Genomic DNA, 18,901 nt, shown 5'->3' with positions numbered 1-18,901 from the left:
GAGCAACGAGCCGGTCCGAGTATGCTAATACTCGACCGAGCAGTATACTCGGACGAGTATACTCGCTCATCTCTAATTAATACCCCTTGAACTTTTCATACTTTTCTAATGTTACAACAACAAACATAAAGTATCAAGTATTTGTGAAGGGCTCGGAAAATGAGGCTGCTTTTCCACATTACTTTGGTTGCAATGACAGCTGCAGGTCTGATGGGGGTGTCTATAGCTTTGCACATATGGAGGCTGAAATTGCTAACCCTCACTTCTTCAGTTTTTCTCAAGCTAATGGTAGATCTATTCAACTATAAAAGGAAAGTCTGGTTTTAAACAAAATACTGCCCAGAGCAGAAAAATCTTAGTGAAGCCCTATTAAGGTTATTAATCCTAATGCCAGCACAGCTCTGCCATTCACACCGCAGTGCACATTGGCATCCTGATAAATGTCTCGATTTTCGTACTTATTTCAAGGTGCTGTGAGTGTATTTGTATTTTTTTCGAAGTTTTACACTCTACTCTGGAGTATAGAAACGCTCCACAAAAAAAAAATTCTGATTTACTGGAAACTTAATATTTTTATTATAATTATGGAGGACTGTACATATTATTCTCTAGTAAATTATACACATATTCAGGAGCCTGTAGAATATTTTTCTCAGATGGCAATACTATATTACATAATATTCTGAGGGGGTCTTGTAAGTGTACTGTAAGTGACTGTGGTATCCTTTGGGACGCAGTGTGGAGATATGCTGCATGGAGGTATATTCTGCAGTGATGCCCCCTTTCTTTTAAAAAATGCATATCATTGCCCCTTAGTCAATGAACCCCAGGGCACCACCAGATCCCCCTTTCAATATTATCTTGAAAATCAAAAATTTTATCAACAATTCTAGATATTGCCATATTTTGAATTACTCTTTTATTGCTGTGTACTGAGCTGTGTATGATATCATATTCATGCTATATTTTTTATTTTTTTAAATATTTTTTAAATGTGTTATTTTTTAATGTAAAAATCATTTAAAAAAAATATATTTTACAACTAGTGCACATGTTTTAGACCCTGTTTCTGCTATAGAACAGCACTTCCATTGTTAGGTTACATCAGGATGAATCCCAATGCATCCCTTACAAGAGAGGAATACAAGATATTCCTCTGGTTTGGCTCCGTCCAATAGGTATTGGAAGGAGGAGTGAACATCAATAGCAGCCAGTGATTTGCTGATGTCAATGATCAGGGTGTTTCCTGAGTGACATAACTGTCCTTATATGGACAGGTAAATTATTGGGGAAACACCCAGAGCATACACTCGGTGGAGGCCAGGGATGGATGCCATAGTGTCATCAATCCTCCACAGGCTAATATATCCTCCACTAAGTGTATACTGCACTCTCCAGCAGGAAGCAGGAAGATATAGAAAAGTTTGTTGTCTCTTTTCATCCTTTGTTTCCTGATGGATACGATGTAGGCTAAGCAGATGGAGGCTACTAGTTTAATTGTAAGGAGACGCTTAGAGCATGTACCCAGGGAACTTTCCTGATGTACACACTAAACGTGTCCAAAAAATGAGATGTGAACCAAGAATTACTTTTATTAGTCATTGCCAGATTTATTGTGCTTTTAAAGACAACATTTTATCAACTACATCAACTATGCAAATTTGTTATGCACCCAGTATGCTAATTAGTCTCTCCAGAGGTCTGCTCCAGCTAAGGACCACCCACCTGACAATAATGAGCCCAATTAGCGTATTTAGTGCTGAAAATATTGACACTTATTGCTCAGAAACAGTAGGAGGCCAACAATATGGTCGTCTGTAGCATTGACCAGACATACAGGAAGCTTCTTCCTACCTTCTCCATTGTGAGATGGTAATTGGAAAAGTCATGTGATTAGCCGTAATGAATCATTTTCTCCAACACAACATTTGCTTTAACATTCCAGGATATGTTGTTCTAATTGTATAAATAATAGATGAAGCATGTTACACATCATATTCCCCCCGAGATGCCAGATATGTGATTTTAGTCCTAAGATTAGTTGATTATTAATTATGTCCAAAAATGTCATCCAGCTCTCGATGATGATTTGTTTATCTCCTAATTAACAAAGTCATCCTGGATCCATGATTAAAACACTTCAGAATTACTTTACCGACAGAAAATATAATTAATTGCTTTGATTAACCAGTTTTTTGTCTGAATTACAGTAAGAGGTAAGCAGTACCACTTGACTTAAAGGAAATCTACCACCAAAATCCATCATGATAAACCAGGGACACTTACTCATAGATCCAGGAACAATGACTATGGTAATCTTCTTACCATATTTTTCGGACTATAAGGCGCACAAAAAATCCTTTGATTTTCTCAGAAATCAAAGGTGCGCCTTTAAGTCCAGTGCACCATATATATGAACCGTACTTACAGACAACAGCTGCCTTGAACTGTGCACAGGTCTGCCACCTGCTGGTCATCCATCCTTATAATCAGGTGCGCCTTATAGTCCAGTGCGCCTAGACATTTTAGCAGGCATTTATTGATGGTGCGCCTTATACTCCGGTGCGCCTTATAGTCCGAAAAATACTGTATATTTGTTATCCATCCTTCCTTCTAAAATCAACTTTTAGAAAGTATGCTAATGAGTCTGATGGGCTACCCTAGCCCCTCTGTGATATGGAGTTACAGATTGTTAGGCCCCTTTCACACAAACGTTGTGGGGACATTTAACCAGCCACACAATTTGTGTCACCATATCGTACCATCGCCGGGAATTCATGCTCTATCTTTTCCCTTAAGTAGAGAGGAGGGGTAACCAGCTTTCATCCATCCCCCTTTCCATATGAACGTGTGCCAGGCCCAGGTCCCGGTCTGGGCATAGACTTACACTGTCTCAACCTCCAACCTGAGCAGGAAGTTCTTACTGTACAAGTGCTGAGGAAGCAGGGTGAAGGGTGGGACAGTGTAACAGCTTGAAAGCCAGGAGGCCATGGATTACAAATATAAGAAGATTACCACTGTCACGGTACCCCTGGTTTATCATAATGGATTTTGGTGGTAATTTCCTTTCATAATTTCCAATCATAAGAATGGGGATACAACATTGCACACCAAAACATTGGAGAAGGGAGCCCCATTAAATGTCTATGGAACTGACGGAGATATCAGAGTATGACACTCCATCACTGTCATAGCAATGAATTGAGCAGTAAGGGGCCTGGGAATGCAGAGGATTTCTGGTGGTTCATTTGTATAATGCAGCCCAGGACCTATTGGCCCTCCCCTCCCTTTACGCTAGGGGAGCTCTTTCAAGGGGAGGGGACCAGAGTTATTAAAATTGGAGGAAGCGTGGGGGGGGGGGGGGATACCGCAAACCTTCTGATGCCAACAGATAGCTTTGATTGCCCACATCTGCTGCCTCCCTGCAGTGGTCAGATGAAGGTAGGGAGAAGACAACGGAGAAAAGCACATGGGGCAAAGAATGCTATTGTTTCATGCACTTTATTTTGTTATATGTTCAAAATATTACCTATAATTAAGTTACTTTGTTAAAAATAATAATTAATAAATACTGTGGTCTACCCACATTACCCAACACTTGGTGTTTAGGCGTGTTTTTCTATCTGGGCTGCCGGTAAGGTAATGGAACTTGTGAGATGGGTTCTTCAGCTCAAAAATATCTGCAGTCTTCCTTATTGGCTGTGAGCTCAGAACATTCTGGAAAAGAGGGACCCAAGATGATAGAGGACTTGGGCCTGTCTGATTCTAGACCTTTCTTATTTTATATAATGGCAATGGTTCAGAGAGAGCTCACATCCCCTTGTCAGGGGATTGCAAGCAAGCAGCAAGATGTAGCCTACCAAAGAAGAGTAGGATCCATATGCAACATCCCCCACCGGGGACTGGCATTTCTTCGTTGGCTGGAGGCAGCCGGGGCCCAGAATACCGAAGTGGCTGGCTTATCCGGCCTTGGGCATGCTATGGTCACGGTGCTTGGTATTGGTACCGGCTGACGGGCCTACAGCCTGGCAAGTCTTCAGCAGGTGGTGTGTGCAAGAAAAGTGGAGGGAGAGGCTGATGGAATAAGTTTCTCCCTTGGGCAACCGGGGATCCCTGGGTGATAAAGGATGTGGAGCCCGTGATGGTGAACAGCCTGATCCAGGGATCACACGTAGGCATGGAACTTTACTGGACTTAACATACTTTATTGGAACTTCAACAGCAGGCAACTAACTCCCCTATCCATCGACAGGGTTGTTGCACATATTCTCAGCTTAGGCCCAAAGACAGACAGACAAAACCACAGCCACCTATGTGTTAAAGACCTGTTTACATGCACAAATGTATCATCACTATCTTATCTAGAATTTATTAGTAAAAGTGAGTTTGTTGAATTGTTTCTGTGGGGAACTATACCATAGTACGACCCCTCCTTAAAGAAACCCAGTCAGACATCAAGTCAGTGAAGAGAAGCCACCATAACATCCGTTTTAGGACAGATTCCACAATCCTAGTGTTGTTACCCTAGCTCCTGGCCTAGCTGCCCCAATGGTAGTGGTGTTACTCTAGCTGCTGGCCTAACTGGCACAGTGGTAATGGTGTTAGCCTAGCCGCAGCCCTAGCTAGTGCCATGGCAGTGGTACAGACTACTAGTACTAGTCCCTACGCGAGTCACATGTGTCACTGCTTCCCTGAGAGTCCTCACTCCTCTTCTCACAGATGATTGGCTTGGACTTGGCTGCCAACCATTTCAGCCAATCAGTCTTAGGCACTAAGGGGGGGATCAAGTGTCAACCTGCTTGCAGCTCAACTACTACAAAGCACACTGCATGCAGAATGCGATTGAGTATTTTGCATCACTCCGTCAGACATTGCTGGTGGGGGCCACAGGGTGCGCGCCCCTGGAACCCTCCCTGTCATCTGGCCCTGTATATATATAAATGTATCCTCCAGAACAGTCCATCTGTGTCTCACTGTAAAGAGCCTAAGAATGCGAATTTGTGGCCATTCAGGGAAAAAGCTACACAAATTATTAACAGATATTAACTGAAAAACAACTTGGTGTTAACGGGGACTTTGAGACACATTTGAACTTGTAGGACAAAAAGACCAAGTCTACAATGATGCAATTTCATAGTCCTTTTTTGGTTATATGAAGGACAAAATAAATGTTAATCTTAAAGTTTCAGGATTAATCAATCACCTCTCTGTAGATGATACTAGAGCTCTTGGAAGGCACGTGCTCTGCTTGTGGAGATCCCATTTATATGGTGTGTCTTACATGCAGGCATGATCTCCCGTATACAGACTTAAATAGTTTTTTTAGATGGTAAACTGCCATGTAAATCAATGTCTAACTCATTAAAAGCCTTGAAACATGACTTAAGATGTTCTATGACTGTTTGACTTGGCTTTTATACTTAAAAGTTTCAATCATTGAATTTACAGAGAACGTCCCTATAGGTGGCACTAGAGAGCCAATTTTCCTTTTCCCGAATTACTGACATTTTCCAAAAATGAAATTGGTAGCAATAGTGGTATCTTAGGGTCATCCGCGCTAATAATATGCGATTGTGGTGCTAGAAGTCATACGGTTTTATGACGCTGGAATATGTTGAGAACATTAATGAAGCTATTTTTAATGTATCTTATGTTTTAAACATTGCATTATACATAAATATGTTATTTCCTTATTTATATTCCAAATCAATGTTGGCATCTTTTTGTGATGGTACGGATGTGCTCCTGGTATCTCTTAATGAAGCCACATATCAGCACAGCAAGGTATGCGCCCGCCCGCTCACCCACCCGCCACACTGCAGATTATTACAGTCTGACTAATCAGATGGATGACTCACTTATTGGAAATAAACAGTTGTACACATTAGCATATTTACTCATGGGAAGCATTCTTGATTCATTAAAGGGGAATCATATCCTAGGAATATATTAAATTTAATTATCATTTTAAAATTATTCTGCAGTCATCGTTTTGATATACAAATTCTAGATATATATTTGCAATCGTTCGATATTTATGAGCTGCACAGGCGCACAGGTTGTCAGTTTCGCTGAAGGCTGACACTATACTTCTTACTTTTCCAAAATCGGAAAAAGTTTAAACCAAATTCCGTTTTCACTGGACTTTCACTCATACAATATGATTTCTGGGAGAATTTCTACTGTCACAGTGAGTTAAATGATATCCTTCGGATAAGGGATTATAAGGGATTGAGATGAGTTAATTATGCATGGATAAGAAAAAAGAAGACTAAGGTGACCTTATTACAATGTACAAATATCTGAATGGGCAGTACAGGGAGCTTTTCAAAGGCCTGTGACCTGGACACGGTGTCTAGAGGAGAGGCAGTTCTATGATCATAGGCAGGTTGCATCCTCTATGCCTAGATAAGAGGGCTCCTACCATCACCATAGGCAGAGGGCATCCTCTACACCTAGAGGAGAGGTGGTTCTACCATCGACATAGACAGGAGGCATCCTCTACACCTAGAGGAGAGGCGGCTCTACCATCACCATAGACAGGGGGCATCCTCTACACCTAGAGGAGAGGAGGTTCTACCATCACCATAGACAGGGGGCATCCTCTACACCTAGAGGAGAGGCGGTTCTACCATCACCATAGACAGGGGGCATCATCTACACCTAGAGAAGAGGTGGTTCTACCATCATCATAGACAGGAGCATCCTCTACACCTATAGGAGAGGAGGTTCTACCATTACCATAGACAGGAGCATCCTCTACACCTAGAGGAGAGGTGGTTCTACCATCGACATAGACAGGGGGCATCCTCTACACCTAGAGGAGACGCGGTTCTACCATCACCATAGACAGGGGGCATCCTCTACACCTAGAGGAGAGGTGGTTCTACCATCACCATAGACAGGGGGCATCCTCTACACCTAGTGGAGAGGAGGTTCTACCATCACCATAGACAGGGGGCATCCTCTACACCTAGAGGAGAGGAGGTTCTACCATCTCCATAGACAGGGGGCATCCTCTACACCTAGAGGAGAGGCGGTTCTACCATCACCATAGACAGGGGGCATCATCTACACCTAGAGAAGAGGTGGTTCTACCATCATCATAGACAGGAGCATCCTCTACACCTAGAGGAGAGGAGGTTCTACCATCACCATAGACAGGAGCATCCTCTACACCTAGAGGAGAGGTGGTTCTACCATCGACATAGACAGGGGGCATCCTCTACACCTAGAGGAGACGCGGTTCTACCATCACCATAGACAGGGGGCATCCTCTACACCTAGAGGAGAGGTGGTTCTACCATCACCATAGACAGGGGGCATCCTCTGCACCTAGAGGAGAGGCAGTTCTACCATCGCCATAGACAGGGGACATGCTCTACACCTAGAGGAGAGGCGGTTCTACCATCACCATAGACAGGAGACATCCTCTAAACCTAGAGGAGGTTCTAACATCACCATAGATAGGGGGCATCCTCTACACCTAGAGGTGAGGAGGTTCTACCATCACCATAGACAGGGGCATCCTCTACACCTAGAGAAGAGTTAGTTCTACCATCACCATAGACAGGGGGCATCCTCTACACCTATAGGACAGGAGGTTCTACCATCACCATTAACAAGGGCATCTTCTACACCTAGAGGAGATGAGGATCTACCATCTCCATAGACAGGAGGCATCCTCTACGCCTAGAGGAGAGGCAGTTCTACCACCACCATAGACAGGGGGCATCCTCTACACCTGGAGGAGAGGCGGTTCTATCATCACCATAGACAAGGAGCATCCTCTACATCTAGAGGAGAGGCGGTTCTACCATCACCATAGACAGCGGACATCCTCTACACCTAGAGGAGAGGTGATTCTACGATTGCCATAGACAGTGGGCATCCTCTACACCTAGAGGAGAGGAGGTCCTGCCATCACCATAGACAGGGGCATCCTCTACACCTAGAGGAGAGGAGCTTCTACCATCATCATAGACAGAGGGCATCCTCTACACCTAGAGGAGACGCAGTTCTACCATCACCATAGACAGTGGGCATCCTCTAAACCTAGAGGAGAGGCGGTCCTACCATCACCATAGACAGGGGGCATCCTCTACACCTAGAGGAGAGGAGATTCTACCATCACCATAGACAGGGGGCATCCTCTACACCTAGAGGAGACGCAGTTCTACCATCACCATAGACAGTGGGCATCCTCTATATCTAAAATAGAGGAGGTCTTGCCATCACCATAGACAGGGACATCCTCTACATCTAGAGGAGAGGAGCTTCTACCATCATCATAGACAGGGGGCATCCTCTACACATAGAGGAGAGGAGATTTTACCATCACTATAGACAGGGGACATCCTCTAAACCTAGAGGAGAGGCAGTCCTACCATCACTATAGACAGGGGGCATCCTCTACACCTAGGGGAGAGGAGGTTCTACCATCGCCATAGACAGGGGGCATCCTCTACACCTAGAGAAGAGGCAGTTCTACCATCACCATAGACAGGGGGCATCCTCTACACCTAGAGGAGAGGCAGTTCTACCATCACCATAGACAGGGGGCATCCTCTACACCTAGAGGAGAGGTGGTTCTACCATCACCATAGACAGGAGGCATCCTCTTCACCTAGAGGAGAGGAGGTTCTACCATCACCATAGACAGGGGGCATCCTCTACACCTAGAGGAGAGGTGGCTCTACCATCACCATAAACAGGGGGCATCCTTTATGCCTAGAGAAGAGAGGCATCCACCATTACCATATACAGGAGGCATCTTCTACACCTAGAGGAGAGGCGGTTTTAAAATCACCATAAAAAGGGTGCATCCTCTATGCCTAAAGAAGAGGGGCTTCTACCATCACCATTGACAGGGATTCTTTACTGTAAGAACGGTGAGAATGTGTAACTCTCTGCCACAAGATGTTGTAAAGGCTTATACTTTATACATGTTTAAGAGGGGCCTAGATGACTTTCAGCCCCTGAGAAGGACCTGTAGTAAAGTTTAGTGTCCCAAATTGCATCACTTCAATTAAGTTCTGGATTTGGCTCTAGTATATAGCTGCATGGAATAATAGTCCCTTATCACCTTTTTCTTCATTGTCTCATCATGGCATCAGCACATCCAAATGTATGCTTATACAGTCAGATATGTTCTCCTATTCAGCTTCTCCTTTAAAGAAACAGAGGCACTGCAGTGACTGGACAGTGTCAGATAGTCTAGGGCAATAAGTACTAATTTACTACAGGTCCTTCTCAGGGGCACATTAAGACGGCCATGGGCCCGGGCTGTATGAGTACTATCGCCCCTACAAGTCTGGAATAACTTTCTGCATCTGGTACTGGAATCAGCTTCTTGGAGAATGAAGGATGTGTCCCTTCTTCCTGCTTTCAATCTGCGGTTTCAGAACCTTTAATGGACTTTGAGTCCTGAAAAAGTCCTGAAATGGGCTTTGAGTACATGTGCATTGAAAGCAAGAACAAATAGATGTGCAAGGATTTCATGGGTGGAGGTCCTTCGGAGCATAAAGTTGGTGGGTGCTTTGAGTGGCCGCGGGCCCCCTTGTTGGCTTGGGCGCAGAACCTACAGCTGGGTGTTCAGTTAAACAGGGGTGCAATGCTGACTTACTGCATGACTGCTCATTGGCAGAGCCCTCCAGACCAATATAATTATAACTTTGTGTTTTGTTTAAATTTCCGTCATGAACCAAATTGATGTTCAAAATGAGTGATTTGGGACACTAAAGCTTATTAAGGGCTTATTACATTAAGTTTATGGGTTCCCTTTAATGACCCATAGACTATCCCCACATACTTCCAAAACTTGTAGCTGCACTATTGAACAACATTTTTTGGATATGTTAGGAAATTGCCTAAAAGTGATATATTGTTGTAATTATTATCCACGGGGCTGTGGAGAACTTCCCAGTGGCTTCCCTGCGGTTTTGTCATTAATCTATATTTTATCATTTTATTACTTTCTAGCCTCAGTTCCATAAAATTAACAAATAATATGGCTTAATTTACAGAATATATCACAAAAGATATATTCTATTATTTATTATCTCTTTTTGGCATATTGGGGCTCATTTACTAAGGGCCCCATGGACCGCACTTTCGTCGGACATCCCGACGATTTCCGTTTTGCGCCACTGGGACAGGGATTTAAAACGGGATTGTGTCACACGCCATCGGATTTTGGCGCATCGGCGCTGTCTTTCATGCGACAGAAATCGGGGTGCAGGCCATCGGACAGTCCGACGGATTCAAACAAACCGCGAGATTTAACTTCAAAATTGTGTCGCAAGCCAAGCTCTTACATGCCCCGGGAGGAAGATGGTGAACTCCGGCGGACCTGATCGGGGAAGCGACACATGCAGGATATCGGGCGCACGATCTTCATGAATCGTGGCAGGGTTCATCCTCGTTGGACAGTTGGATCGGGGATCGCGCAGGGACCGGGTAAATGTCCCCCATTGAGAGAAACCTGGAACATAAGTTAATAGGTTATGTGTTGTAATAGAAGTTGGCCCAATATAAGTGGTAAGCATTGCCCTTTATCTTAATTTCTGACTTTTTCTTCCACCAGTTAATGCTTCTATACACCAGTAAAAGTTTAACACGCACAGTTAGTTGGTATTAATATTTACGCTTAGTACAGTGCACTCTGCTCCTTTATATGATCTTCATCTCGTTTCTCGCTGTGTCAATCCCCGACTTTGTGAAGGGCCATGCTGTTTGCATCAAAGCTTCAATGTTTCTAGCTGGTTGTGTGGATATCGTGGACGGTGTGATAAACCATGGGCTTTCAAGAGATACTAGAAAGAATCGGGGGCATGGGACGATTCCAGGTCATACATGTCATTCTGTTGGCATTGCCCGTTTTCATGATGGCTAGCCACAATCTAATGCAGAACTTCACCGCTGCTATCCCAAAGCATCGATGTAGACTCAATGAATCCTGGGAAGAAGGTAACTTTACCGGACTTTGGCTACATGCTTATATTCCATTGGCGTCTAATGGAAAACTCTCCAACTGCCTGAGATATAAAAGCCCCCAACCCAATTTACTCAATTATAGTTCTCTAAGTAATAATAGTGACCTGGAGACGGAGACCTGTGCTGATGGCTACAGGTATGATGACAGTGAATTTTCATCCACTATTATAACCCAGGTAAGAATTTTTTTTTATTAATTATGTATATATTTTCCTACTTCTATTTTTTGCATCTTCTTTCCATTAGTAGTATTTGGAGATGAGTGAATCAATCAAGATCCAATTTATTAGTCAAAGGTTTGGTTCAATCCTGCACCGATTGTCCTGGCAATTGGTATATAACCTCCTCTAGTCATCTAAAAGATCATCTTTCATATCCTATCTTACATTTTTACAATTTCCCTTGCTCTTAGACCTGGGATGAATGACAGCAGTAGCTGGCCGACCATTTTAAAAGAATTGTCTAAGGCTATATTCACACTGCCATTGCCCGCCGTACCATAGCAGAGCGGGCACACGGCAGCACGCGGGGAGAGGAGGAGGGGGTGAGCGCTGCCACATCGGATCGGGCATACTTTTGCGTAAAAACCTGTAAACTAAAGCTCACTGGCTTTTCAAAAGAACACAGGCAGGCGGCGGCCTCGCACCTCTATGCCCCTCCACGGCGTGTGGCATATTTGCTATTTTTATCACAAATTCTTGCAGTGCGCAAGAATTTGCGATTACAGGTGGCCCCCTAATTAGGGACACCCGACTTACAGACAACCCATAGTTACAGACAGACCCCTCTGACCTCTGGTGAAGCTCTCTGAATTCTTTACTATAGTCCCAGACTGCAATGATCAGCTGTAATGTGTCTGTAATGAAGCTTTATTGATAATCCTTGGTCCCATTACAGCAAAAAATGTTTAAACTCCAATTGTCACTGGGGCCAACATTTTTTTTGTCTGGATCTACATTTATAAAATATTCAGGTTCGACTTACATACAAATTCAACTTAAGTACAAACCTCCGGACCCCATCTTGTACGTAACCCAGGGACTGCCTGTATTTCCCTTCTTGAAAACCTATGCTTTATCAAATTAAAGACATAGCAGGGAACAATGTGAGCTTCAGATAAAGTTCTCATTCTGTAATAAGTTTTTACCTGTTTGTACCCCTGGGGATATAGCACCTAGAAGCCTGATGGGATTTGATGACATTTTTATCACTAATATAAAACCAAAAATGTAGGTCTCCAACCTTTCAAAGTGACTCAACTCAAGAAAAAAAAATCACTGTTCTCAACTCATTTGCATGTCACATTGGTGGCAATTTTTTATTGGCAAAAGTATAGATTTTACTAAAAAGAGGGAATTCTAAAAAGGATATTTCTAATCATATCTGATACTGCTACAAGTTAAGTCATGTAAGAGCTAAGAACAGGTTCACTTTATAGAGGTAGCGAAATCCCCCTAATTAGCCGATGTGCCAAATGCAAAATTTGGGTGCTGGAATGTAATTCTACAAAATTGTAGACAGGTGCCATGTCATCCTCATTGATTTTTTTTCTATTGTATGGTTGGGGGAGCAGTGTAATGCTGACCTCATTGCTAGTAATAAAATTCTTATTGTGGTTATATTTGCCACGAGTTGCAGAAGATGCTAACCTTTAGGGTTAATGCACACAGTACAGATTGTTATAATCCAAATCGCCACCCTCCAAAGTGTGGAATTTGCATGTACTGTAACACTGAAGGATTGTGGTTACAGATTGTGTATTCAGACTATTGACTTAGAAAAACAGTTAGAATCTTCAGAAAAAAATTAACACATGAAAAAAAAAACCCTGAAGGTATACGAAATATTCTCCCAAATTTTTCTCCTGTAAAAATTTGTCTGTAATCCAACTATAAAGATGTTTTAAAATGGGTAACTGCTTCCAGCAAATAATTTCGTTTCTTTGTGCAATGAAAAGTTCTACAATTTACTAAGGGCCGTGAGCCAGTTTTCTGTCGGACTTTGCTCGTTTCTAGTGCACCCTGCTTGCATGGGTATTTAGGAAGTGTCCGCGCCACATTTGTGTCACACGTGACCCCTTTGTGTCGCGGCTGCACTATTCTTCATACAACACAAGTTTCTTCACTGGGGGGGGGGGGGGGGGTGAGCCGGTGCTCAGTCAGACCGTGCGCCACATTTGACATGCAAAGTCCGACAGAAATGTGTTGTACACCCCATGTGATAAAGGTGTACCAAAAGTGCAGAGGGCGCCCCCTGCAGTATACACAGGCAAACTGCACCTAGTACAGACTGCACTGTTCTTATTAAATGTGCCCCACTATCTGTATTAATTCCTCACTGTTTTCTAGCTCTCTGCTTGCTGTCATTATATAGGAAGCGTCATTGTTTAATTCCTATCGATAAAACAGGTCCCTGGTCATGTGATGTCACACAGATGCACTGCTCGTTATGTCACATGGCTCTGATTATTCTCTGTGATATATATCGAGCCTCTTACCTGTGTGACATCACAGGGATATGACGAGCCATGCACCTTTCTGAGATCACATGACCAGGGATTTATCGAGCCATGCACCTGTGTGACATCACACGACAAGGGATCGGTTTGATCCATAGAAAATAAACAATAAAGCTTCTTATATAACGGCAGAAAGCAGAGATCTAGAAAACAGTGAGGAATTAATACAGATTGTACAGGCGGTCCCCTACTTAAAGGGAACCTACCACGACGGATCTACCTATTAGGTGCCTCTATGTACTTTTATTGCGGCTGCACGGTCACTTCTCCGAAGCTGGAGCTACTGCGCATGGGCAGTACTCAGTCTTCTCGGATGATACCAGATCCGCCGAAGATATCTGGTAGGAGGATCGAAGAGGCTACTGGGGCGTGGACTCAGCTATGGCTACTCCCTGCCCCAGTAGCTCCATTAGCATATTAGGGCAATAAATGTTAAGGGCTATCCTCACGTCCAATAGAGGCACCTAAAACCTGATCTGCCTTAATAGGTAGATCCGTGGCTCCCTTTAAGGACACCCAACTTACAGACTACCCCCAGTTACAGATGGACCCCTCTGCTCATTGTGACCTCTGGTGAAGCTCTCTGGATGTTACTATAGTCCCAGACTGTAATGATCTGCTGTAAGGTGTCTGTAATGAAGCTTTATTGATAATCCTTGGTCCTATTACAGCAAACATTTTTGAAAATCCGGTTGTCACTGGGGCAGAAAAATATTTTGTCTACATCCACAATTATAAAATATACAGTTTCGACTTACATACAAATTCAACTTAAGAACAAACCTATGGAACCTATCTTGTATGTAACTCGGGGACTGCCTGTATATTGGAAAATCTGTATACCCTTTCATTACATGAACAATATCAAAAGTTTGCTGAAAGTGGACAACCCCTTTAAGAAAAATTACCATCTTACATCATGTTCTTCCATTCTTCTTCCAGTGGGATTTGGTCTGTACACAGAGGAGAATGCGGCAGCTAGCGCAGTCCATTTACATGTCCGGAGTGCTGGTTGGATCCATTTTATTTGGTGGTCTATCAGACAAGTAAGATTTACTTACCCCTTTTTGTGTCTACTTTTTATGGAGATCATTTTGTACAGTACATTAGATTGGAAATAGCAAATTAGTGAAATTTTTATTCTAATTATTCTGTAATTATTCCATCATTGGATGGCGGTAAGGAGGAAGTCTTTAGTTACGGTAAGGAGCCATTCTTACATTAGGATTATTAATCTGTTAAGTGCTTAAATAATGCAGAAAAATAACAGGAAATGGAGACATTTAAGGAAAGGGAGGAGGAACTCCGGCTCAAAAGTAAACTTCAATCCAGGTAGGTAAAATCGAAGATACTTTTATTGAAGATATACAAATAACATGGTAAAACGGATTGGCATGGGTAGCAGGAAGGGTCCCTGGAATGCCTACGCGTTTCGGATAAACTCTATATCCTTATTCATGGCTAACATTTAAACTGAATAAAAGATATATTTAATGTTATTTTCTAATATTCTGCAGTATGGAAGGTAGACGACTTGTAAGGGAAAAGAAGTGGATTGGAAGATTTGGTAATCTGCAGAGATCAGAAGGATTGAAAATGTTGATTTTCAACAGTTGAGGAGGACTTTACCTCCTCAAACACAAGACTTTATAGACAAAACTGTCAGTGGTTTTACCAAACAGTGTTTGTTATTGGCCCTGGTGATCCATTTAGCCATACCTTTGTGTGTGCACACTGATATTCAGGGCCAATACCATTAACCTTGTCTGCAGTTTTTTTTAAACCAATGATGGATTACTTTTATTGCTCCTATGGTTTACACAGCTTGTCTGCTTCCTTTCCCTGCAAAATGGCTGCTACATAGATAACACTGACCCACCATTACATCACTACTGACAATAGATGATGTCACAGCTTATCTCCTCCCCCTCCCTGTACAATGACCTCTATATAGATAACACTGACCCATCATTACATCACTACTGACAATAGATGATGTCACAGCTTATCTCCTCCCCCTCCCTGTACAATGACCTCTATATAGATAACACTGACCCATCATTACATCACTACTGACAATAGATGATGTCACAGCTTATCTCCTCCCCCTCCCTGTACAATGACCTCTATATAGATAACACTGACCCATCATTACATCACTACTGACAATAGATGATGTCACAGCTTATCTCCTCCCCTCCCTATACAATGACCTCTATATAGATAACACTGACCCATCATTACATCACTACTGACAATAGATGATGTCACAGCTTATCTCCTCCCCCTCCCTGTATAATGACCTCTATATAGATAACACTGACCCATCATTACATCACTACTGACAATAGATGATGTCACAGCTTATCTCCTCCCCCTCCCTGTACAATGACCTCTATATAGATAACACTGACCCATCATTACATCACTACTGACAATAGATGATGTCACAGCTTATCTCCTCCCCCTCCCTGTATAATGACCTCTATATAGATAACACTGACCCATCATTACATCACTACTGACAATAGATGATGTCACAGCTTATCTCCTCCCCCTCCCTGTATAATGACCTCTATATAGATAACACTGACCCATCATTACATCACTACTGATAATAGATGATGTCACAGCTTATCTCCTCCTCTTCTTCCATACACAGCGATCTTTCTTCATGCTTTTCTGTACTTCAACCCTAATTGTTTCAAATTTGCGTAGCTGATCTTATATATAAATATTTATAATTTTATATATTATTGTATCTTCATTCCTTACCAAATTTGGTTTCAGAAATTATAATTTTTCTAAAATATTATTATAAATTCTTGTTTACTATCCAAGGTTTGGACGCAGACCGTTAAATATATGGTCACACCTTCAAATGTTTGTGACTGGAATATGCGCAGCTTTTGCTCCCAACTACGTTGTGTACTGCGTCTTTCGTTTCCTGACCGGTGCAGCTCTCTCTGGGATAGTTCTCAATTCATACTCTCTAAGTAAGTAACACGTCCAGTATTACGAGATTTAATGATGGGATTGATTAAATACAATGAATTATGAATCAAGGAATAAATGAAATAAAAGAATGAATGAATGAGTATCTGTGGTTTACGTACCCACTTTGGCCATGACTGGCAGGACTGGCCACATATAGAAGCAAAACATTCGACATGCAACACTGGATAAAAAAAAATTAAAAATGTAAAAACTAAATCAATCACAGTTCATGTTGAACATTATAATTGACTTATAAATATTACAGTATCTTCTCTCTCTCTGTAGTTGTAGAATGGATTCCTACCGAGACTAGAGCTTTCACCAGTACAGGTACAGGGTACTGTTATACAGTGGGCCAGCTGGTGCTGGTGGTCCTGGCGTATCTGATTCAAGATTGGCGTATGCTGCAGATGGCTGCATCCCTTCCCTTCTTCATCTACTTTTTATATGCATGGTAATGTACATGTTTTATTAGTTTCATTTTGATTTTGTAATTTTAATATGTATATGTTCCCTATTGACTGTCCTGGGAGGGAACCCTTAAAGGGAACCTGTCATCAAGAACAGGCACAAGGAACCTTCTTCACCTCCCACTGTCTTTGTTGAAAAGTGCATGTCAACTTAAAGCCTTGTCCCACCAGTAAAATACCCAAATATTTTCTGCCTTTGTCTATGTTTATTTCCACCCACCATCACTTGGCTCCACCCATCACTATGCGGTCCCGCCCATCACAAGGTGTGTGAAATGGTGAGAAGAACTGCAGTTTCCCCCTCAGTGCTCATTGCAAAATTCACTATGCAGGGAGATGTACAGCATTCTGTTAAGAACAGGAAGTGGGCAGGAAGAGGACTTCCTGTCGGCTCAGGCTGAGATTTAAAGAGAAACAGCATTTTAAATGAAAAGTGTGGTTTACTGGAAGCCTGGAGAAAGCATGACTCTTCAATTTAGAAATGGACTCTTCTATACTCATTTACATATCAGAAAAATGTCTGTAATTAAGGTACAGTGTTTCAATGTCAGATAATTTTAGGTGATATGGGGAAGAATTTTAACCTGTTTACTAGTGTAAGGGGTAAAATTCAGGTGAATTTAACCTTACATGATCACTAGCATTTCAATAAACTATGCAAAAATCAGATTTCCGTACCATGGTCCTTGTCATGACCACGGGTGCTCCTGCTACCCATATCACGGGTCGCAGGCGCACCTGCATGCCTCCCTGGGCCCCCAGGCCTGCACTCTAACTTACCTAACCTGGCTCCACAACGGTCTCCCCGTTTCCCGCTCTCCGGCACACACGTTCCCGTCTAGCTAAGGTTTAAAGGGCCAGTGTGATGATAATTGCCGCAAGCATGCCACGTGTCCTTATAAATTCCCAGCCCCTTCCTGTGTCCCCTGACGGAACTTTGTGCTTCTGTGCCTGAGAGAAAGCTTTGTTCCTTGCCCTGTGCATTTATACTGATTTCCCGTTGGGACCTCGATTCTGTTCCTGTCTTCGCTCCTATGCTGCCTGTCCTGACCTACCTCTACACCTGCCTATCCCCAACCACGATCTTGCCTTATGACTTTGTACTACACCTTGGCCGCAACCGTGGACAAAGTCGCGCCAGTGGAGTGACCTGGTCGTACCACACTGCAGCAAGTCCAACCCCCTTTGCGACGGGCTCTGGTGAAAACCGGGTGCCACTTAGACTCCGCTCCGAGGTGTCGGCTTATGTCATTGTCCGCAGTGGTCCAGTGGCTCCACTACCCTTGGTTCCTGACAGTCTTTAGTGTCTGGAGAACATGGACTGGTCATGTGAAGGTTTCAGATTTTTGACCCTTTCTCTTTTGTTTGTACACTTTTAAAGTCCAGTTTTGAAAATCTGTTTGTGTCTACAAGTAGCCCTTTTTATTGTTTGCACAGATTCTTTTCTCCCTAGCTTTACATAGTTAAAGGAAATCTACCGCTAGTTGGTAGACATATTTAGCTATAAATACTCACCTACACTCCTCTTAATGTTTATCCCAGCGCTGTCTTTCCCTAAGCTTGAAACGCCAAGATCACCTCAAAAAGAAACTTATAGTTAGCAGCAGGGACAAGATGCTGCTAATTATGCACGCCCTTGTCACCTCCCTCTCTTATCCTGGAAGAGGGAGGTGACGTCACACAAGAGGCATGAATTCATGCCTCCTGCATGACAAATGCCTTCCTCTCCCATGTGCATAATTAGCAGCCTGGGGCACTGTCATGTTGTCCCCTAACTCCGGGCTGCTAACTATAAGTTTCTTTTCTAGGTGATCCCAGTATGTCAGGATTAGAGAAGGACACCGCCAGGGTCAAAATCAAGAGTAACGTAGGTAAATATTTGTAGCTTAATATGTCTACCAGCTAGTCACAGATTTTCTTT

General features: G+C 42.8%; 1 protein-coding gene across 1 annotated transcript in view; it reads left to right on the top strand.

Moving 5' to 3' along the window:
• Positions 1-10,701: 10,701 nt before the first annotated feature.
• Positions 10,702-18,901, top strand: part of LOC140068996 (solute carrier family 22 member 6-B-like) — a 28,924-nt gene continuing 20,724 nt past the window's right edge. The window contains exons 1-4 of the mRNA XM_072114340.1: positions 10,702-11,171; positions 14,456-14,559; positions 16,355-16,509; positions 16,796-16,964. Of these exons, the coding sequence (XP_071970441.1) occupies positions 10,797-11,171; positions 14,456-14,559; positions 16,355-16,509; positions 16,796-16,964 (803 nt within the window). The 5' untranslated portion in view covers positions 10,702-10,796. The remainder of the gene's footprint in view (positions 11,172-14,455; positions 14,560-16,354; positions 16,510-16,795; positions 16,965-18,901) is intronic.

The sequence above is a fragment of the Engystomops pustulosus genome, chromosome 7, assembly GCF_040894005.1.
Source record: "Engystomops pustulosus chromosome 7, aEngPut4.maternal, whole genome shotgun sequence".
In the NCBI taxonomy this organism is placed as follows: domain Eukaryota; kingdom Metazoa; phylum Chordata; class Amphibia; order Anura; family Leptodactylidae; genus Engystomops; species Engystomops pustulosus.
The sequence above is the reverse complement of the archived record's forward strand: the minus strand, read 5'-3'. Positions and strand labels throughout refer to the sequence as shown.